Source organism: Crocodylus siamensis, chromosome 2 (genome assembly GCF_052110815.1).
Source record: "Crocodylus siamensis isolate JL-2025a chromosome 2, ASM5211081v1, whole genome shotgun sequence".
Taxonomy (NCBI): Eukaryota; Metazoa; Chordata; order Crocodylia; family Crocodylidae; genus Crocodylus; species Crocodylus siamensis.
In genome coordinates, this window is record NC_143396.1 from 244,944,822 (window position 1) to 244,965,500 (window position 20,679).

Sequence of the window (20,679 nt, forward strand, 5' to 3'; positions counted from 1 at the left end):
CTTCTAATTACTTTTTAAGGCTGCTTTTAGCTCTACTAAATTCTACCACGGGTGAGCTCATGGTTTTTGAAATAGGACTGGTTAATATGAGTACTTTAGCTCAGTCAAGAACTCTAAATTAGTGGACTGAAACATACAACTTGTACCCCTATCAGATATCCTAAGAAGTGTATTTTAGAAGCCTCTCCTTTTCCAAATAAACCTTTTTAGATCATTAAGTAACATTTATATGCTCCTCTAGACAAATGGCCTGGGAAATATGCTGATAGTCACTGTTACTTCTGTTTTAAACAAGACATACATTTTAAGAATTAAAGATTCCAGCATGCAGTCAGATATGCAGGCAGTGAGATTTTTTTGAGATTATTTAAGCACTCTTGTCCTAGCCTAGGAACATTTGTCACAGGGCAAGTTGTGTGCCTATGTTTGTCCTGGAACAAAAATATTTGGGTATTGGTATATACGTACATCACCCTTCTAATATTCTGGGATAAACAGTTGCTCTCTTTTATCTGGGAAACTTAAGATTTGTCTGAGGACAATGGACATGAACATTAGAGGTGTGTGAAGCGGGCCCTATTCGATTCGGATTCAGCCCAAATCAGGGACAGCGATTCAATTCATTGATTTGGGTCACTGTCCCTGATTCAATTCAGATGAATCCGAATCTGAAGAGTCGATGTTGATTCAGAGAATCAGCGATTCAGACATAGACACAGCTTTAAAAGATTTTTCTACATACCTTGAGACACCAGGTGCAGCTCATGATCACTGCAATGCTGGGGCATATGGAGCATCCCACAGCAGTGCGGGCCCTTCACGTGCTCGGCGGGGAACCCAGAAGTGGACCAGAAGTACTTCTGGAGAGCTCACAAGGGTCCCCCCGCACCTCCCCGGCTCAGCAGTTGGCTGCAGGGGTTCCCCAGGTGCCCCCCCCCCCCCGACCCAGGAGGCACCAGTTGCTGAGCTGGGGGTTGTGGGGGGGTACCCCCTGTGGGCTCCTCAGGAGACCTGGAACTGGACCGGAAGTGTTTCTGGTCCACTTCTGGGTCTGCTACTGAGTGCACTGGGGAGCCCCCCCGTGTTCCTGTGGGACACTTTATGCACCCCAGCATCGCAGCACCCATGAGCCCCTGCTACCTAGATGTATATAGAAAAAACATTTAAAGCTTTCTCTATGTCCGAATCTCTTGGAATCAATCTGGAGGGTTCCAGTTTGATTCGGCTAGAATAAAGGGTCGTCTGATTTGATTCGGAGATTTGGCCGCTGAATTGAATCAGGGACCGAATTGAATCAGCTTCGCACAGCCCTAATAAACAACTGTATAAGTTGCACTTTGTCCTGGGATAAACAATTAATCCTGGGATAAATGTGATTTCTGAGTACAGCCCTAGAAACCTATCTATATGCAGTGTAAAACTACAATGAGAGGCTATTACTAAATTGGGATTCACTCACATCTACAGTCATCATAAGCACTGGTTTTGGACTCCATATTCAGACAAGATATGTTCTGGTTGGAAAAATGAGATGGATGGCTTAAATCACTTTTTGTGGAAAATTACAAAGACTGGGCTAAGGAAGAAAAAATAATTTCTCTAACAACTTGCAACCTATCCTATATTCCTTAGGAATATTTGTGTTACTTGCACAAAGAATAAGGGGCAAAAAATGGAATTCCCTTGGTTTTAGTTTACTTTCTTTATTGTACATTGCTTCATTTTATCTTTTTTTTGTGTGTCATCATATACTATGTCCTGTTTCAGTTTTGTAAGAACTCATGTAATGTGCAGTCTTATTACATACTCATAGAAAAATCTGTACATTTCATTATTATATATAATTTAATTGTCAGTTTTACTGCTTTTGCTAAAATAATATAATAAATAAACTACCACTATTACTGCTGCTTGCTGTCACTACTACTGTGTTTTACAAAATTAGTTGCTGTTGCCAGACCAGCACTCAAAAGTTGCCAGAGCAGCACTCAGAAGTTCTCGCCACATAGTGTGAAGATGAGTGTGGATATACTTCATATAGGAGGATCATTATTTGAAATTTTTAAATCAAATTTGAAATGTTTTGGTACATTTCTTTTATTTAGCTACCTTGCTCATTTCAGGGCATTGCCTCTTTTTCATTCTGTTCCTGCCTATCCAGAAATACTACTCACTGAGAAGAAGGTTCCGATTTCTTAGTAACTCAGGCAAAAATTTCTTGTGCATTTCACTAGAAATTAATCTTTATCAGAATAAGAACTTGAACCTTGATCTTAATTGTATATACCAATTTATAAATGGCAGAGCCTGATCCCTCTGGGGGCAGAATGCAGCTGGTAGACCCAATCCGGTGCCTGGGGCACGCAAAGTGGGGACCCCATCTAGTTGTGCAGAGGGTAAAAGGGGGCAGCCAACCCTAATCCAGCTGCTCAGGGGAAGGGGGCCTGGCCCAACCCTGATCCACCCACACAGTGGAAAGGAGTGTGGCCCAGCTCCAGTCTGGTTGGGCAGAGGGAAAGGAGCATGGCTCAGCCCTGTGTGGGGTAGAGGGAAGAAGGGGGTATGGGCCAGCCCTGAACCAGCTGCCAAGGGGAGGGATGTGGCCTGGCCTTGTGGCAAAACAGGGTGCAGCCTGGCCCCAACCCAACCATGCAGAGGGAAAGGGGTGTGGATCAGCCCCGATCTGGTTGTGTGGGGGTAGGATTGTGGCCCAGCTCTGACCTGCCCCACGAGGCTTGGGATTTTGGCAGTGGGGAAGGTTGGCAACACAACCACTGCTCCCCCACTGCCAAATTTCCCTGTGGGCTGAATTCCAAGGCTTCACAGGCCACATTTGGCCTGTGAGCATTGTTATATTACAAACTGCTACATTTTTGTATTTCATATTGTCAGAAAAATTGTAAGGATTTAAAGAGAAAATATTTTCCTAAATACATTTTTTTAATTGCTTAATATTTTAACAGTAACATAAGCCATTACTATGTTGCATACTCTGTGTTGTAAAACAGTAATCTGTATACTACCCCTTAAATGCTTAATGTACCAAATAAATAACATAGCTCCTCTTCAGTAATTTAATATGGGAGCTTCTCTGATAAAGCTACAGTTTGAAAATGTATCCAGAACTATTTGCAGTTTATACTTGTATGCTTTTAATTGCGACTTCTAAACATGAATAATATAGTTGTTGACTTTTTTTCAAAAGAAGTCGAGATAGGTGGCATTAAGCATCTTTCAAAATCCCTGGTATTTTAGCAGAGTTTCTGTGCTACTAGGCCAGGGATGGACAGTTATTTTGGGTGGAGGGCCATTTACTGAATTTTGGGGCAACATGGGTAGCCCTGCCCCCTGACAGGTGCCTCACCCCCTGGTCGCCATCTTATGACCGGAAATCTGTCTTCTTACCCCTGGCCTTTGCCACCAGAAGCCCCTCCCCTTGCCTCTGGAAGTATTCCTTTCAGCAAGGGGTTTTGCTGTCTCAGAACCAGAAAAATACAAAATTTTATTCTAAAAATTGAAGATCTACAACATACATTAATTTGATTTAAAAAATATTTTTGTCCTGATTTACATGAGTTTGTGTAGTTGTATATAGAGGTGATTACATGATAGCTTAAAATGAAGTCTTACTCTTGTATATTGCAGGGTGGGGTACATGTGGGTGTAGGTATAGGTTTGTGGGGAGATGTGGGTGTGGGGAGGGTTTGGGGTGGATAGGTCTGGTGGGTGTGGGGTGAGGGAACATGTGGTTGTGTATGTGGATATGTCGAGTGTGGGTAGATATGGCATTTGTGGAGGGCTGTCGGGAGGGTGGCTGGAGTATGTGAGGGGATGTGGGGGTCTGTGTAAATGGCAGTGCAGGGGGAGTGTGGGTGCATGTGTATGCTGGAGTGTGCATGTGGAACTTGCCCTGCAAACACACACATGCACACTCCATCCGTCTCTCATTGAATGGATGTGCACACACACATACCCTCCCACTCCTAGGCCTGGGGTACTGGCTTGGGCCCTGTGCTCCCATGCAGCCAGGAGCCACATGGTGCAGGAGTGACCAGTAGAAGTGCTAAAAGCAGCAGCAGGGAGCAGGGGGAGAGGGAGGAGAAGTGAGCAGGTGCATGGAGCACAGCCACAGCTGGGTGTGAGTGTGGGACCCTTGCCGGTGTCCTGGGGCCAACATCAGCAGGGCCCAGAGTGGGGCAGCAGGACCACAGGGCCTGGGCTGGCAGGGATCTATGGAGCCAGGCCACGCTGTGCCAGCAGGGAGAGAGGGGAGCCAGCCCAGCTCCATAGACCCCTGCCAGCCCAAGCCCACACTCCTGCCACCCCACTCTGGGTCCTGCTGGTGCTGGCCCTGGGACACCAGTGCAGGCCCAGTGCTCCCACTCAGTTGTCATTGCACTCTGAGCACCTGCTCACTGCTACTCCCCCGCCCCTCCCCTGCTTGTGGTCACTTTCACCATTTCCCTTCCTGCCTGCCAGGTGCTTCTGCACCACATGGCTCGTGGCTGCGTGGACAGACCGCAGGGCTCAGCAGGAGCTGGCCTGGCCCCGCCCAGCCCCAAGAATGGGGGCAATCCCCACAGCCCTCCTGTACTCCTTCCCCCCTCCCCCAGCTCTTACTTGAATTCCCTTCAGTGCAGGGAGGCTGGAACAGCCCAAGGGTCTCAAGCCAAAAAACTCTGCTAGGCAGAGGCTTCCCAGGGCGGGGGGGGCAGGGCCAGGCAGGCCTGGCTGCTGAGTCCTTCCAGCTTCCCATGCGTCCTACTGTCCCTGGCCCCTGTCATATTTGACAGGCAAGCAGGAGCAAATAAGTCTTAATTTTCTCAATTTTTAGGGACCACGCTGGCCAGATATAATGGCCTGGTGGGCTGGACATGGCCCACGAGCCGTGTTTTGCCCACCCTGTCTTTGGCTGTGCCTAAGATGCTCAGCACAAAAGTAATGGCCCAGGAAAGGAAGGATAGGAATATGGTAACTTAAAGCTATCTTTGTGCCTCTCTAATCCTGAGCTCCATCTGGGGCTGGAGAGGACCCCAAAATAACGTAGACAGACTTGGAAACCACTTTGAATTACATCAGCCCTTCTGAATTGCTCTGTAGGCTACTGTGCTACCTGAAATCTGGGCAATGCTGCATACGTCATTACCTTCTATACCAGAAACCTTTGTAGATATAATGAAGAGAAAGGCCTGAACCAGGGGTCAGCAACCCCCCATGCCAGAGCATGACACTCAAAGGCATTTTGGTTGGCATGTGCACCTCAGGGCGGATGGTGGGAAGAAGCTGCCACGACAAGGATTGGGCCACTCACAGCTCCCCTGCCATCCACCCAGAGGTGCACATGCACTCACTGCCAGCAGCAAGCCAGGCTAGTGCTCCACAGACCCCAGTGCAGCGTCTTTGCAGCCTCTGTGCTGCCTGCTTTGAGCAGCCCAGGATCCGTGGCAGGGCCCTGCTGTGGTAGGTAGCCAGGAAGCTGCAAGCAGCTATACTGGGGTCCTCAGAGCATCTCCAGGTAGATGGCACTGAAGGGGCCTGAACTACGCTGCTACAATAAGGATCGGTTCCCCTACCATCCGCCCCTGGCATATCAACATTTAAGTAGTGGTTGCAGGTATTTTTGGCACTCTGCCCAACAATGTTGCCACCCCCTGGCCTGGACTTCTCTAGATTTGTCTTCGCTACCTCTCCCAGGAAATCTTTCCTGTAACCAGATACAGGACTTGTACATTCTCCATGAAGTTCTGCCTCTCTGTGTGGTATAAAGGAGAGGATGAAGAAGAGTATCTCACCTAATTTAAATATTTTAAAATAATTTTGGAAATTTGGGTTTCTGTAGATCTCAGTAAACAAGCCACCCTTTTAGAAAATACATCGGTGGCAAGAGGATTTTTTCATGTGAAAAGTTTTGTGATGTTTTCTATTATCTTGCTTTGGAATTTTGAGTTTTACTTTTCACTGTAAATATGTACTTGAGAGAACTTTGTCTCCTCTCAATGGCAGTATACATTTTTAGCAAGTTTGTCTTCATGTTTTGCTGTTACAGTATCTCATATATATGTCTAAATCCAGCTTTGTTTTCATATGGGAACAGAATATACATGAGGGGAAAAATCCAAGTGTTAGAATCTGTTACAATATATTGGTTGGTTCTAAAGACTAAGATGGTGAGATAGAGCTGATAAATTCACACACAGAAAAGTAGAATAGATCTGAACAAAATAAGTTGTTGAGATGAATTTGACAATGGTGGGTTTTTTTCTTTTGTTAATAGTTACTATAAAATAAGATTTTACAAGAATTAATTCAGTAAAAATAATACTTCTGTATTACCCTTTGGTTATTTTCACTTTTCACTTAAATGGTTACTTTTTGTGTTTGGTAATCTTCATCTCTAGTGTTTTCAGTAAGTAATTTGAAGTAAGGATGAAGAGATCGCTTCTTGTTCCTAACAATAAGCTCCTGCTATTTGAGATGTTTTCTGCCTCAGTAATGGAATCTCCACTGTCCTATTTGGCACTTGATTTAATAAAAAAGATAATATCTGCAATAACAGCGAAGACTTCTTCAGAATATTAGTAAACTAAAATTAGCTTTCATAATAGATACTTTAAGTTTTTTAGGACTGCAGGAGGATATCAGTATGATTTAAAGTAGTTCCTTCACTCAACAAATGTGTAAATGACACATGTAGTGTACTCCACTTGTATAATAAGTACATCATTGTCTTTTCTTTTTCAGATTTATAATAACCTAAGAATTTAGGTTTTAACTCCCCCCCCCCCCAGTATGTTTTACTTCATTTGCTACCAAATTTGCTATCATATATATCAGGCCTGACAGCCAGATCTGGCCCATGGTCAAACCACCCATCCGGCCCACAGGGTAAAACGGTTGAGCACCCCTGTTCTAAATTATACCTCTAGTCCATACGTAGTTTATGATAATTTCTCATGCCATCTTTCAGGGCATACAGTAAGACACGAGACATTACACTGGAGGAAGAAAGTATCATTTGTACCAGAGAGATCTGATTTGAAGGGAGACAAATGTATGGTTTCATGGTTGGAATGAAATCAAGTGTATTTGGATTTCTTGGGGTTTCAGGAAGTTTGACCTTTGGAAATTTTAGGATCTGGCTCAGTTTCACACCACTGACCGAAGCCATCAGTTCTAGTTAGTTAAGGCACACCAGTTTCTACAGTCAGTGACACATAAGGGGCTGATATAAGTGACAAATTTTTACTCTTCCCTGGCTTACTTCCACCCCCCATTCCTCCAAACCAGGTACCCATGTACTGTTTAGTCCACTTACTCTTACAGCTCAAACTCGTGCTTCTGAAGCAAAGACATTTTAACTGTTGTGTAACCACATGCTGGCAATATGTCCTTTATGATGAAAAGCAGCGTTTTATTTAGACTGAAAATGCATCCAGTAGGGTTGAACATGTACAAAACAAAATCCTTAATGTGAATTCCTAGTTACAGTAAATCAGAGAATCAAAAGGTGGCTGCCTTAGAATCAATGCATCTAGATCTGATGTCAGAAGATATGCACTACCACTGCTAGCATTGTCCTGTTGTTGACTAAATAGAGGACACTTATCTGCAAGCCTGTTTTATCTAGAATTTCATTAGAACTAAATCTGCATCAAAAATAAGAAAGGAAAAGAAAAGGTTAGGCCCTCTCCCTTGGAAAAAACAAAAGCTAAATACATTTTAATGCTGTAGTACAAATGATGCCAAGCCTAGTTAGCTGATTAGTACGTAATGAATCATAGCAACTAAAAATAAAAAATTAGTCCATTGATAACACTTTTTAAAATCTTGCAATTATATAGAATTCACCAGTAAATGGCTATACCCTCTGTACAGACTTTATTAAAAAGCCAAGCTAAATGTCATATTGGAGCCCAGAAATAAAAGTTCTTCTCTTTAATGATTTCTGCAACTCCTGAAATCAATTTAAATTCTTAATTGTCTTTTCTGTACTAATTTAGCTTACATTTATATTCCTTAGTTGACATGCATAGAAGAAAATAACTACATACCAAGTGTCTTTGGACTGGTTGATTTAGAATAGCTGAAACCCACTGTAACTCTTTTTTGTGATTTCAGATTGATTTGGAGCAGTATAAAAAGGCATTGACAGATGCAGGGTGTAATCTTGCTCCCTTGAACTACATAAAACAATGGAAGTAAGTTAATACTTCTCTCAAAGTAATGCATAATTGGCATAGAATAGAAAGATTTATAGAATGTAACCAGAATATCAGGAAAATATGCATAATTTCCAGTGTTTCAAATTGTGACCCTTGACCCATAGTTTATGACAATACATTTTGCTGTTACTGATTTCTCAATTACATCTGAATATTTTTAAGCCAAGCTCTAATGTGTCAGAATTTGGTGAAACTTCACTGTTAACAATGTACTTAACTTTTTTTCCCCCCAGACAAAGGGAAAAACCAAAGCAACTCACTGCTTCAGAAGCAGGCTCTAGTTTAAGCTGAGAGCTCCTTGTTTCTGATCCTTATTTGAGTCCCATTAGCCACACTTCCTACACTATGAAAATTTTCTTAAATGTCATAAAAGCAGAAAATGGTTTGGTTCATTCTCATCCTTAATTTTTAGATGCATTAGTCCTAATACCTTTCAGTTTCCTAACTATAGTTCACCTTAATTCTAAACTTAAGATTGGCAAATGTTGGGCTATTTTGGAAGGGATGAAGTAGGTTTTAGTTCAGGTTTATATAAAGAAATATGTTTGTAGTTTGCTCAGTTACCTGATGACGGACTCTTGGAGGCAGATTTATTTCCATTCTTAAAATAACCAGAAGGTAACATTCCACAATAACATATTCATGGGGAGCTAAGATGTAGTAATGTAATAGTATAAACAAATAAAGCATTTGGTTTTAACTTCTTCCACAGGGCTTATACCAAGATGGCTTCAGCTCCAACAAGCTATGGAAACACTACAGCTAAACCACTGGGGCAAGTTTTTTTTTAATTAATTTACCAAAAGTTGTCGTATTTCATTGTTTCTAAGTTTACTTGAAAAACCCTAAGTGTGACTGGTGCTGTGCCAGACACAGAGTGAAATGCATCACTGTCATTAAGAAGTTTGGGCTAGCTCCAAGTCAGTCTCATAGCTACCTCTGTATAGGCCTTGCGACACCTAAAAATTAGGCATTTTGTCTCCATGGCCGATCCAGGTAAACAGGGTGAGGTATTTGGAACCCCAGTATAGCCAATGAATGATTTATGCATCATTAGGAAATATAAAGTCCAGGATGGGTCTCAATTCCTGCCCAGGAACTGCCCTATTGTCGTAAGATCCAAAGCTCCTAGTAGAGAAGTATCTCTCTTATACCACCAACCCCCATCACAGCCTTCAATCTCAAATATAGCCAGGGGCAGTGCTGCCCACCTTTTACAGAATAGCCTGCTATTTAGGGTATGAACTCAGGGAGGGCCCAGGGATGGACCCATGGAGGAGCGAGATTCGCATTTGTGTGGCCACACATGCTTTCATCACTGAGTGCTCCAGTTTCAGCCACCAGACTTGAACTCAGTGATCTTTTTGCTGTTACCACGTCCCCCTTTTCAGCATCGTGGATCCACTCCTATCTAGGCCTCCCTCAGCCTGAGAAGACACAAACCCCCATTTCCCAATGCGGTGCTATAACCACCAAGATAAAATTATAGCAAGATGTTACTTTTAAATATAGCTGTTCAGTGTTTTGCACTTGATTATCATTGCAGAAGCTGCATAATGAAAAGACAGAGAGCTGTGGCTGTAACTTTGGCTGCTTGCAGACATGGAAAAAAAAAGTGCTTTACTGGAAGAAGCACAGTGTTAGTTTGACCCGGCTGTGCAGCGACTGTATAGATCAGGCACTTCAGCAGGGCTTTTTGGGACTTTTATCTAAAGCTGATTCAATCAACTATGAGAGAAAAGCACCCAAAAAAAGCTCCACTAAAGCACATGATCTATACAGATACTACAGAGCCAGGTTGAAGTAGCATACTGCCTCTTCTAAGCACACACTGAGCTCAGCATTGGAGAGCACCGGATTTAAAGTGAAACACTGTTTTGTGGGAGGGGGCAGTTCATGGCTGCAAGCAGCCTAAGGCTAGGGACAGACATTACACACACACCAGTTTAAATGATCAGAAACTGGTTTAAACCTGTAACAGAACAGACATTTAGTGCACATAAATCAATTTGAAAATGGCTGAAACTGGTTTGAGATAAACAAGGTTGAATGTAGTATCAGACTTAACTGATTTGGGTCAAACCAGTTTATGCAGTGTCTGTCCCAGACCCCTTCCTGGTTTAAGTTAAATCAGAGTCTCCCAGCATCCCTTCATACTCTCTGGGCTGGGCTCTCTGCTTCAGAGAGCTGGGCTGTCCCCTCCCCTCTGCTCCCTTGCTGGCGCTTCAGCAGAGACTTCAAGACACAGCAGTCTCTACCTGGCTTCCCCTGCCCCATCCCCACCATGCCCACCCCAACCCCCCCTCCCCCCCACCCCTCACTGCTCAAGCAGGGCTCCTTCCCTCCTCTCTCCCACAGCTTGAAACGTAGCCAGCATGAGGTGTGCTAGCTAATGCTGAGACATGTCTGTTTAAGGCAGACAGAACAGTGTCTGCTTAGGACTTTTTGGAGCTAATCAACAGGTAGCTGGTAATGTTCCTCCTTGGAATGTTCCCTTCCTTGCAAAAAGTTGTTTAAGAAGAGCTTGAACTAATGAGAGAGGCTTTGTTTTCTGATGTGGTGGTAAATGCTGATAGTGATAAGGGAGCTGATAAATGCTCTGTTATCAAGAGGGGGGAGAACCCCTCCCTAATCAGAGCTTCCTGCCGGGCCTGGCCACACCCCCTCAGCTCAGTATTGTGGAAGGGAGGGCTGCACTAGTGCCCCCCAGCTTTTGGCCTGAGCCACTGCAGGCATATGACTGAATTTCCTCAGTCCAGAGGGTATGTCTGTCCAGCTGCAAACTGGTTCAACCTAGCCAGGTTAGACTAACGTGCAAAGATTGAATCAATTCAAGCTCAGGCTTTTTAAATGTCTGTCCCTAGCTTAAGTGTCTGTATTGCCTTGTAGAAGAGCAGCTTACCCTTAGGCTGTCATAATTTTATTTGGATGACCAGCTAAGTCTAATGTGTTCACTGGCAGCAAAATATTAGTGTTAAACTTGTAGGTGCCTTCACCATAATTCTAAAATAAATTGTTCTATTTTATGTGTATGTAAGTAATCAGCTTCCATTATGAATTTACTGGAACCTGAAAGAATAAACAGAACAGCTTTCTTAAATGGATTTTCTTTCTCAAGAAAGAGCTTCTGGATTTCAAATAATTGCAGAATAGATGTATACATTTCACTGAAGCTTGTAAAACCAAGTTAGCTATTGTTTGAGGCACAATTTTACCACAGCAGATCATCTTGTTTATAATGGATATTAGTCTTTAAAAAATCTAGGTACAAATGACAACTCCAAAGCAAAGACTCTCAAAGTCCTCGAGTTGTTTAAAAATAAAAAAGAAGGAAGTTGGTGCAGTGAGCATTCTTTCCTCTTTGTTGACAGAGAAATTTGTTCATTGTGTGTTATATCATTTTGTTTTACAGTCTCTTTTCACGTGTAATGAATACTGGATCACAGTTTGTAATGGAAGGAGTAAAGAACTTGGTATTGAAGCAGCAAGTAAGTTTAACAAAATAAAATAGTAAACAATATTTTTAGACTCTTCTGGTTGAACATTTCAGGAGTGTATAGCTATAGGTTTTTGGATATTTCAATAAAATAAACTGTACTAATAATAAAGCAAACAATAAATATAGCTAGCCACTGTAACAGTCAATAGATATACAAAATAAATGCATTTTTATATTTTTTGCATTTTAAATATTGAGAGACATTCTAGTTTTGGGTAATATTCATAGTCCTCCATCTGAGAGCACAGATTAAATGAGATAAGCTCCCAAATAAGTGAACAATATCTAGGATCTACCAGTGCCTTCTGAAAACCAAGTTCAGTATCCTAAAGAGACCACTTAGAATTTTTTTAATGAAAACTAAAATCTTATTTACACAGAAAATATGTAAACATGTTTCCTTTTCTTCGTGGATTGTAACATATTTTATTACTGACAATAACCCTGCCAAAAGTGTGGAAAGTCAAACAGTACTTTTGTTCATTCACATTTAAAACACTGCTCATTTTCCATGTGTGTAAAATAAAGCCAGTCTTGAAGTGTGACAAGCAGAATGAGTTTAATTTGTAGAGAGATGATACATTTTAGATATGCAGTTTCTCTTAATATTTTATGACATAAGTAACTTGGCCTTTTTTCTTTTGGAGACTCATTGACTGCCCATAAGCAGGAACATGTGCTTTGCAATGCCTCAAAAGTTATTGAGGCACTGCAAAACATACAGCACATGTGAATTGGTTTGCTAGGAAATCCTGATAGCTAAAAAAAATCCTTGAGAAAAAAAAAATGTGGCACACGTGGCAGCAGCCAGAGCCACACTCCAGCTGCTGGCCAGGCTCCACATGTTGGGATTGCTGCTGCTGCAGCCCCTGGAGACCCCCAGGAACCCAGGTGCTGGCCTCAGTCTTCCCTACCCCGCCCAAGGCAATTTGCTGCATACCAGAGTGTGCATGCACGGGCGTATTCCCCAGATAGGTGCCACTGCTAGTTGTCCCCAGGGAAATGCACATATACAGTCATGGGGGGGTGCCCACTTGCTTTAAAAAATGCAAGTTTTTAAGGTTTTTTTAATCTTGCTTTTTACTCCTGTGTCCAGTACTGAACAATTTAAGATTTTTTGGCATGGCCAAAATACCTCCTCTGGATTTTAAACTTTTTACAATTTTTGTGATGTTTGTATAAGTGTCCATTCATCTTACTTAGGTGTTCCTCTTGCTCAGCCTCTCTTGTATTTACCTTTTCCCTGTGCACTTTTCTTCTGTGATGTATCCTTTCAGTAAAATATATCCAGTCAGTCACTTTATAAAACTGTCCATGAGCTTATTATAACAAAAGTAGTTGAATATTTTATTATGTTATCCTTTAAAATTCCTGTCCAGGCCCTTTGTCTCATATCAGCTAACTGCTTCCTATTGTTGCAATGGCAAGACATTGACAGTGCCCTAATCTCCCCATCTTTTAGCTGTGGCAGGTTATAGGGTGTTTTTAGTGTTTCAGTTATTGTTCTTGTAGTTGTGGTAAAGGATTGAAGTGGCATTCCTGGGAATTCTTTTAGTTAATGATAACATGTAAATCCAAGGAACTACCATATTGATTAACACAACTTCATCTTCCCTACAATATGTGTTGCTCTCCACTTCATATAGAGCTTCTGCTAAGATCATCTTTGTCCATCACTTTGAAAATATAACATATAAGAAATCAGCCAACATGTAATGGTGAGGACCAGGGATTTTGATGAAAGTTGATATTTAATTTCAAAACTAAAAAAGTTGAGGACCTGGATATACATTTACATAAACTTTGATATGTGGTACATTTGTCACACTACATAAGCTGTTTTAATGCAACAGAAAGTGAACATTCCCATGTTCATGGTATTTGTTCAGCTAAAGAAATTGTATCTGCCATTAAAAAGTTGCTGATAAACAACTGTTTTGTTGCACAAAACTTTTCAAAACACATTTAATGTGTGTGCAGGTCTCTCTGACCCCCAGTATCTCTCTGCTCTTCTCTTCTTCTGCCCCTCCAAGCAAGGAGGGAGGGAAGGAAGGAAGAAGAGTGACTGACTCCTTCATAATCTGCCCAGCCAATGAGCTGTCAGTGTGCCGTGCGAGGACCCTACCGCTGTCGCCACACCAGAGCACAGGGTCCCACCAATGTTCTCACACCAACAGCAGTGCCCTGAGAACAACTGCCACCACTACCAGAGCCCTGGGAAAAGTCAGGGTTTTGGCAAGCAACATTGACAAAGCCACCACTCAGTCAACTTTTACCACCATACATGGCTTGCAGGCTGACCTGCCAGCCATTGCTATGGTGGTAATGGCTTACTGGTCTGCAGCAGTGGCAAGGGTTAAATGGGTAAGGGAGACCACCCAATCACCACTTGCCACTGTAGGTGGCTTGTGGGCAGGCCCGTCAGCTGTTACCACAGAGGCAACAGCTGACAGGTAGAGCACATCCCACCCACTGAGAGGTTCTCCTGGGGAGTCAGTGGAGCTAAAGAGCAGTTTCTTTACCACCGCCTGGCTGGAGAGGATACTTTTTCAGTGAATTTGTCATACTGTGTAGCCAGGGTGCTGTGGACATGTGCACCTCCTCTAGCAATCTATTTTTGGTAGCACTCCAAAAATAATGTGTTAGAGGCCTTTTTTGTCAATATAAATTACACCATAATCCAAAGTAGACAGATGAGCAACTGTCTGGGGTATTGTGCCTTGCCAGTGGGTGACCAGGAGAGAAAACGGCTACCTCAAGTTAAACTGTAGGCAAATGATGCCTACGCAGGTCAATGTTCTCCTCTGATATTTTTTTTCCTGGAGTAATTCTGAAACAGAATTGAGTAACTTGCACTTATGTTGGGCCCTTTATTGCAAGTCCACTCTTTTCTTTTACACCTATGTAAATGTCGTATGTGCTAGATCAGAAAACATGGGCATGTATTTATTCCCTAGATGCTGTACATACAGATATAAGATATACTGCCTTTATGTCCTGACAGTTACTTGCCACCTTTAGGTTGCTTCTTCACTTGGGTTTCTAGATACTGCCATAATATAAATTTATATAATAGTAACAAATTCCATTTATGCTACTCAAGATAGGGCTGTGGGGCCTGTCCACCTAGATGGTAACAAAACTTAAACCTAGTCAGTGGTGAGAAACAAGCATAAACAGAAAATCTCTCTCAAGCTCTTCAAGCACAGCAGGAGAAATTAAATGTAAACATGACTAAATCCATTTCCCCTGCTGACAGTTACAGTGCACCTAATTTTGTAGACAGGCTACTTGCTTAAGCAAGAATCTTTTGATGACTATATTGTTAAAAACTTGGGTGCTGATTAAATAACATTCAAGTAAAATAACAATCCTCAGTATAAGGTTGCTTAATATTAAGGTGAATATTAAAGGAGAGTTGAGCTGGTTCTCAAGGTTTTTTTTAAATGTTTCTTAAAATAGAAGAGAAAATAGTAAAAATAAGAAGAAGAAATATAACCTCTTGTCACCTCTGAAATCAGAAAGGCAAATGTTAATCATCATTTTTATAGAAATGTACTTTTAAAGCATATTACATTGTATTAGTAAGTTTAAACTTTCTTTGCTTGCACCTTCAGATTATATTGCTTTTCAAAGTAGTTAGTTGTATTCAAACTGCATTAGTATAATTAGGATAATTTCTGTTTTGATTTAATGAGTGTTTGTTTCTTCTGTTTAGCTCAGATACTGTATTTAAAACAAAAGTCTCTGAAGACCCAGAAAACAATGATAGCTTTGTAGTCACTAACAGTAGCCTTCTATCTAATGACAATATTGCATATCGTCACCCCACTAAGGAGTTTGAGAAGGAAGCATGCTTTCCATTTAAATATCAGGGAACTGATTATTAGCAGATGATAAATTTCTGGTACTGGTTTTATATTTCCCTCAGATTTTACTTGAACATTTTATGTAGCTATTTCGATAATTAAAAAAAATTAAGAAAATGAGTACATCATTCCAGATCATCATGTAAATAATAGATGAACAGAAAGATTAGTATGGTACTAACAAATATTGGGAAGAGAACCCAGATTCTTTGACTCAGACTCCTGTTCTAACAACTTCAGATTTTTTATCCCCAAAAATGCTTCACAGTTGAGGGGCAGTAAGTCATGTAGAGCTTTTCCATTTGGTAAATAAAAATCAAATATTTTTGTAGCAGTTGTGCCAAATAGCTTTCCTCAGATCTTCAGTCTCAATTTAGAAATTTCTTCTATTTTGCTTTAGATCAACACCTAACATTTGCAACATGCATACTTTGTAATCTTTGTTGTTTTCATAACAGACCTTTAATTTTTGAGGAGGAGAGAAGTTCTGTTATCTTCAGTTTACAGATGATTCGTTAACACTGAGATAAGCTAAGTGACTTGTCCAGGCTTGCATCAAAATCTATGGTGGAACAAAGAATTGAATTCCAACAATTTAAGTGTGGCTTATCAGTTACTTATCAGATGGTGCGCAAGCATCTGGTATCCCCACACTTCTCCATCTTAAAACTGTAAATTCCTTTTTCATGTTTTCAGATAAGTAGTCCTCCAACTCTTTTGATCCATGGCTTAAAAAAAAATGTCCAGCCATCCTGTAATCATGGGTCATGGTAAAATTATAGTGGGAGGGTTTGCTGCTCCAGCATCCTACTAATGAATGCCACTTAGTTGAAAGGAGGAAAAAAAACCTCTCATCTCATTTCTAGCTCTTACTTACTTGTTCCTAAAATCCTGGTCGTCTCATTCTCCTCTCCAATGTGTTTGATATGTCTTGATGTCATGAACAAAATGCAAAAGACATAGGTCCCCTGGTTCTACACATGTGAATATCACCATCCTGTTGTAGAAAATATAGAAATATAAAAGACTAACTGGGTACAGCTAAATGGTGAATATAAGACATGTTGTATATAAAAAATAAGAGGAATTGACTTCATTGAAGTTGTATCTTCACTTGCACTTTACTGCTATGGGAATTTTGGCCAGAGCCTTCCTACTGCAGATACAGTGTACTGTCATTAAGAAAATAAAGTTTTTGTCTTTCTCTGAAGGCTTTATATATAATACTATAGAGGAAATGAAGCATTAATTAAGTTACCTTGAAATAGGAAAGTGTTCCATAGATTCATTTTGTAAATAAGCTGGATAAAAATACTAGTAATTAATAGAACCACTAAAAAATAGGACCGATAGGGAATGCTTAACTAATGTTTCTTGATTATCATGTAGTCTAAACCCCTTCTCAAAGTCGAATCATGTCTGGCTCAACCATCCCAGCCAAATGTTTTTCTAACTTGCACTTAGAGGTTTCCAGTGGTAGAGAATTCACACTATCCAATTAATTTGTTCCACAAGAATTTTTAGAAACTTCTTCTAAATATCCAGCAAACATTTCCCTTGAGTAATTTAAGCCCATTACTGCTTTTCCTTTCACCCATGGACACAGAGAATTCTTGATAACCACCCTTTTTTTAACAATCCTTCTTACATTGTTAATGTAAGACTGTCATTGTTATGACTCTTGTCATATTCCGCCTCTTGATTTGCTTCTCCAGACTAAATAACCCCAATTCTAACTTTCCTTGTATGTCATGTTTTCTAGACTTCTGATCACTTTGTTGCTTTCCTCTGGACTCTCTTCAATTTGTTCATGTCTACCTTGAAGAGTAGTTCCCAAAACTTGACACACTACTCCAAGTGAGCTTTTACCAGGACTGAATAGAGTGCAGGAATCATTTTCAGTAGTTTGCCTACAGAAGGCCTGGTAATGCATCTCAGTATGATATTTAGCTTTTCTCAACAATATGACACTGTTGACTTGTTCAGCTTGTGGTCTACAGTATCCTTCAGGTTCTCATCTGTAGTCTCATTTTGTAATGGAGCTTTGAATTGTTCCACCCAAAGTTCAGTACTTGGCGCTTGTCCTTGTATTTCATCAGATTTATTTCAAATCATTTTTCCAAATTACCCTTTTCTCCAAAGTATATCCTGTACCATACTGCTCTGTGTCATCTGTTGGTTTACTAGTTTTGTGTGCTTAGCTCTCTTCTGCAAATCATTAAGTTGCTGAACAGTGCTGGCCTAGGGACAAGCTTCTGAGGATCCTACTTGCTACTTTTTCTGAGTTAGATGTCAAGCCATTGATGACTACTCTTGAACTACAGTTTTCCAACCAGTTATACACGCAGTAGTTTCATCCAGATTGTATTTCTTTAACTTTTTTATGAGACTATCATGGGATTATTGCAGGGTTGGGTTATTGAAGTAGAACCAGAACTAGGTCTAGTGGGTATAAGTAGTTCTCTGTCAAGATAGCTGAGGGATATTATTTTGTAGTGCATCAAGTTGAATCCTTTCTTCAGTCATCCCAGATGAGTAGAGTTAAAGTTGCTCAGTTGAGTAGTTTCCTGGTCTGGTCTTATATTTGTGTTGGTTATATTTGTGTTGGCCATTAGAAAAGAGCTTTGTAAATATATGTGGATATCAGATCCTCCAGTTGGCTGAACTCATTTCCTGAAATCGAACTAGTCTGGCTTACAAGAGAAGCTCGACAGCAGCACACATTACATAAAACTTTTGAACATCTCTTGTATCTGCATTGCCTTTTGTTGGTTGTTATATCTTTGGCTGGTGTTACAAAGTCATATGGAACTTCTTTAATCATGCATTCTCCACAGATGTTCTTTATATAAACAGAGCTTAATATTAACAAATAAATATAATTCATAAACCTGATGGTACACTTAATTAACAGAAGGTGTTGGCCCTCCTTGCCATATCCTGCTAGAACAACAAAGCTTAAATTTGTTCTATTCTAAAATGACAGATGAAAATTCCTCAGGCATAATGAGGTATGCCACTCCACCTTTTCCCAGCACCCTAAGCTCCTGGAACAAGGAAAAGGAGATAGGGCATCACTGTGTAGCCTGCTAGAAAGGAAACAGTTTATTTTTTTAACAGAGTTTGCTTTAGGTTTGCATTTTGTATTGTTTTGCTTTATTCTAAGATATGCATTTTATATTGTGAATGCATACTTATTCTTTGAAAGTAATTTCATATGCTCCTTTAAAAACACAGGTATTACAAGTTTAGTTTAAAATTTTTGACCTATTAACATTTCTGTACAGAAAAAAACACACACGGGGAGGGAGGTCTCTTGTCTGCAGAGCATTATATGAAAAGTAACTCATCATAAGGTTGTTTTTTTTTAAATAAACTACAAAATTGAACAGTCAGTTGAATACAGTTGGGCTACTGGAGCCATTCTGCATATTATTTCTTTAAAAAACTTCTGCAGACTAACTTCAAATTTTCTTCCACAGAACCTACCAGTTACTCGTATCCTGGATAACCTTATGGAGATGAAGTCAAATCCTGTGAGTATATCTATTGGGGGGAGAGAGGGAATCTGCAATACATTACTTCCGTAATATAGTGACAGTTCGTTCTAGTTCCCTGCATTTTGATTTAGAAACTAATCATTTTTAAAATTATGTTGAGTCCATGTTTACCTTCTATTTTCTTGCATAATATTTTAGTTTCTATGAGTTAAAAATCTTTTAGTCTTAATAGGGTTGTTGATTGTAGCCGTGTTGGTCTAAGGACATAGGCAGACAAGCTTCTTTGGGTAGATGTGATATCTTTTATTAGACCAATTAAATAGTTGGAAAAATTGTTCTTTGCAAGCTTTCAGTCACTGCCACACATTTGCATTTTCACAGACCTTCATTTTGCATTTTGGCTTCTGGATTACCCAGGAGAGCACACAATTCAACATCAGACTCTCTCTATGCTTTTAGTCTTAGTAGTCATTTAAGAGGGTAGAAGGAAGAAGCCCTAATAGCTTAACTAGCAGTTAAAGGTTGCCCATCACTTTCCTGTATAATACCTTGTTTTCAATTGTTTATAAGTGTACCAGACTTTGTGGGCTGATTATTTTCCATGTTTCGCATTGAATTTGTTTGGAAGATGTCCAGAAAACAGCTTAAGTGTTTCTGATTATGGGCACCTATACATATGTTCTGACGTGTTCTGATTAGAAGGTGTTGGAGCAGACTTGATAATTGAGTCTGTTGGAGCATCCCTGTGTTTCAAAATGGTGGTGGGGTCCTTTAACTAAAATTCATTGAATGAGCTTTAGTTAAGGCACCTCTGCCACCATTTTGAAACATGGGATGCTGAATACCCAAAACGCTACGGGCATTTTAATTAAAGCTCCCAAGAGCCACTCTAATTAAAATGCCCCACCCTGGAGCGTGTGTAAAAATGCCTAATGAGACTAGAGGAAAATGTATTTTGTCGTTTTTTTAAAAGCTTCTTGGGCAGGGGGCTGGACTCGATGATCTCCCGAGGTCCCTTCCAGCCCTGATGTCTATGAAATCTGTGAAATCATTTCTTTAATATATTCCAGCACTGGTTTCTTGATTTAGAGCTGAGACTTGAAATTCAGTGGAGTTCTGCCTTTGTGGCAGGGATGGGTCTTTTGTTGTTCCTGTGACAAGTTGTTAAATATGGCCAAGCATATGAAAAAGTGTATGAAAAATGGCAATTTATGCACACACTTGTTAAACTCTAGCAAATCTTTACTAGCTAAAATCTCAGAAGATTCCTTTGCACTGTGTGCACTTGAGCCTCTGTCAGCTCCTTGGGCTTCTCTTATAGCTCAGAGAGAACCATGCTGCACATTTCCCAACCCATTAGGTCAGGGTTTGGCAGCATATGACCCATGGCTGGATGCAGCCTGCAAACATGGGGCTTCAGGGGAAAAGTTTCAGTGACTGGCACTCTCCCTTTGCTACCAAGGGTAAGAGCAGTGGCAGCAGCTAGATCTTAGTACCCACCTGTCCACCTCTGACCCAAACTGGGTCGATCTGCCCTGCGGCCTTAAAAATCAAGGGGGGACTCTTGCTGGAAAAGTATAGGTGACTTT

The 20,679-nt window shown here is 40.8% G+C and overlaps 1 protein-coding gene across 1 annotated transcript in view; it reads left to right on the forward strand.

The window, feature by feature from the left end:
* SCFD1 (sec1 family domain containing 1) overlaps window positions 1-20,679 on the forward strand; it is a 114,468-nt gene that overhangs the window by 72,670 nt on the left and 21,119 nt on the right. Inside the window, exons 17-20 of the mRNA XM_090033546.1 lie at window positions 8,119-8,198; window positions 8,935-8,997; window positions 11,635-11,710; window positions 19,073-19,126. Of these exons, the coding sequence (XP_089889672.1) occupies window positions 8,119-8,198; window positions 8,935-8,997; window positions 11,635-11,710; window positions 19,073-19,126 (273 nt within the window). The remainder of the gene's footprint in view (window positions 1-8,118; window positions 8,199-8,934; window positions 8,998-11,634; window positions 11,711-19,072; window positions 19,127-20,679) is intronic.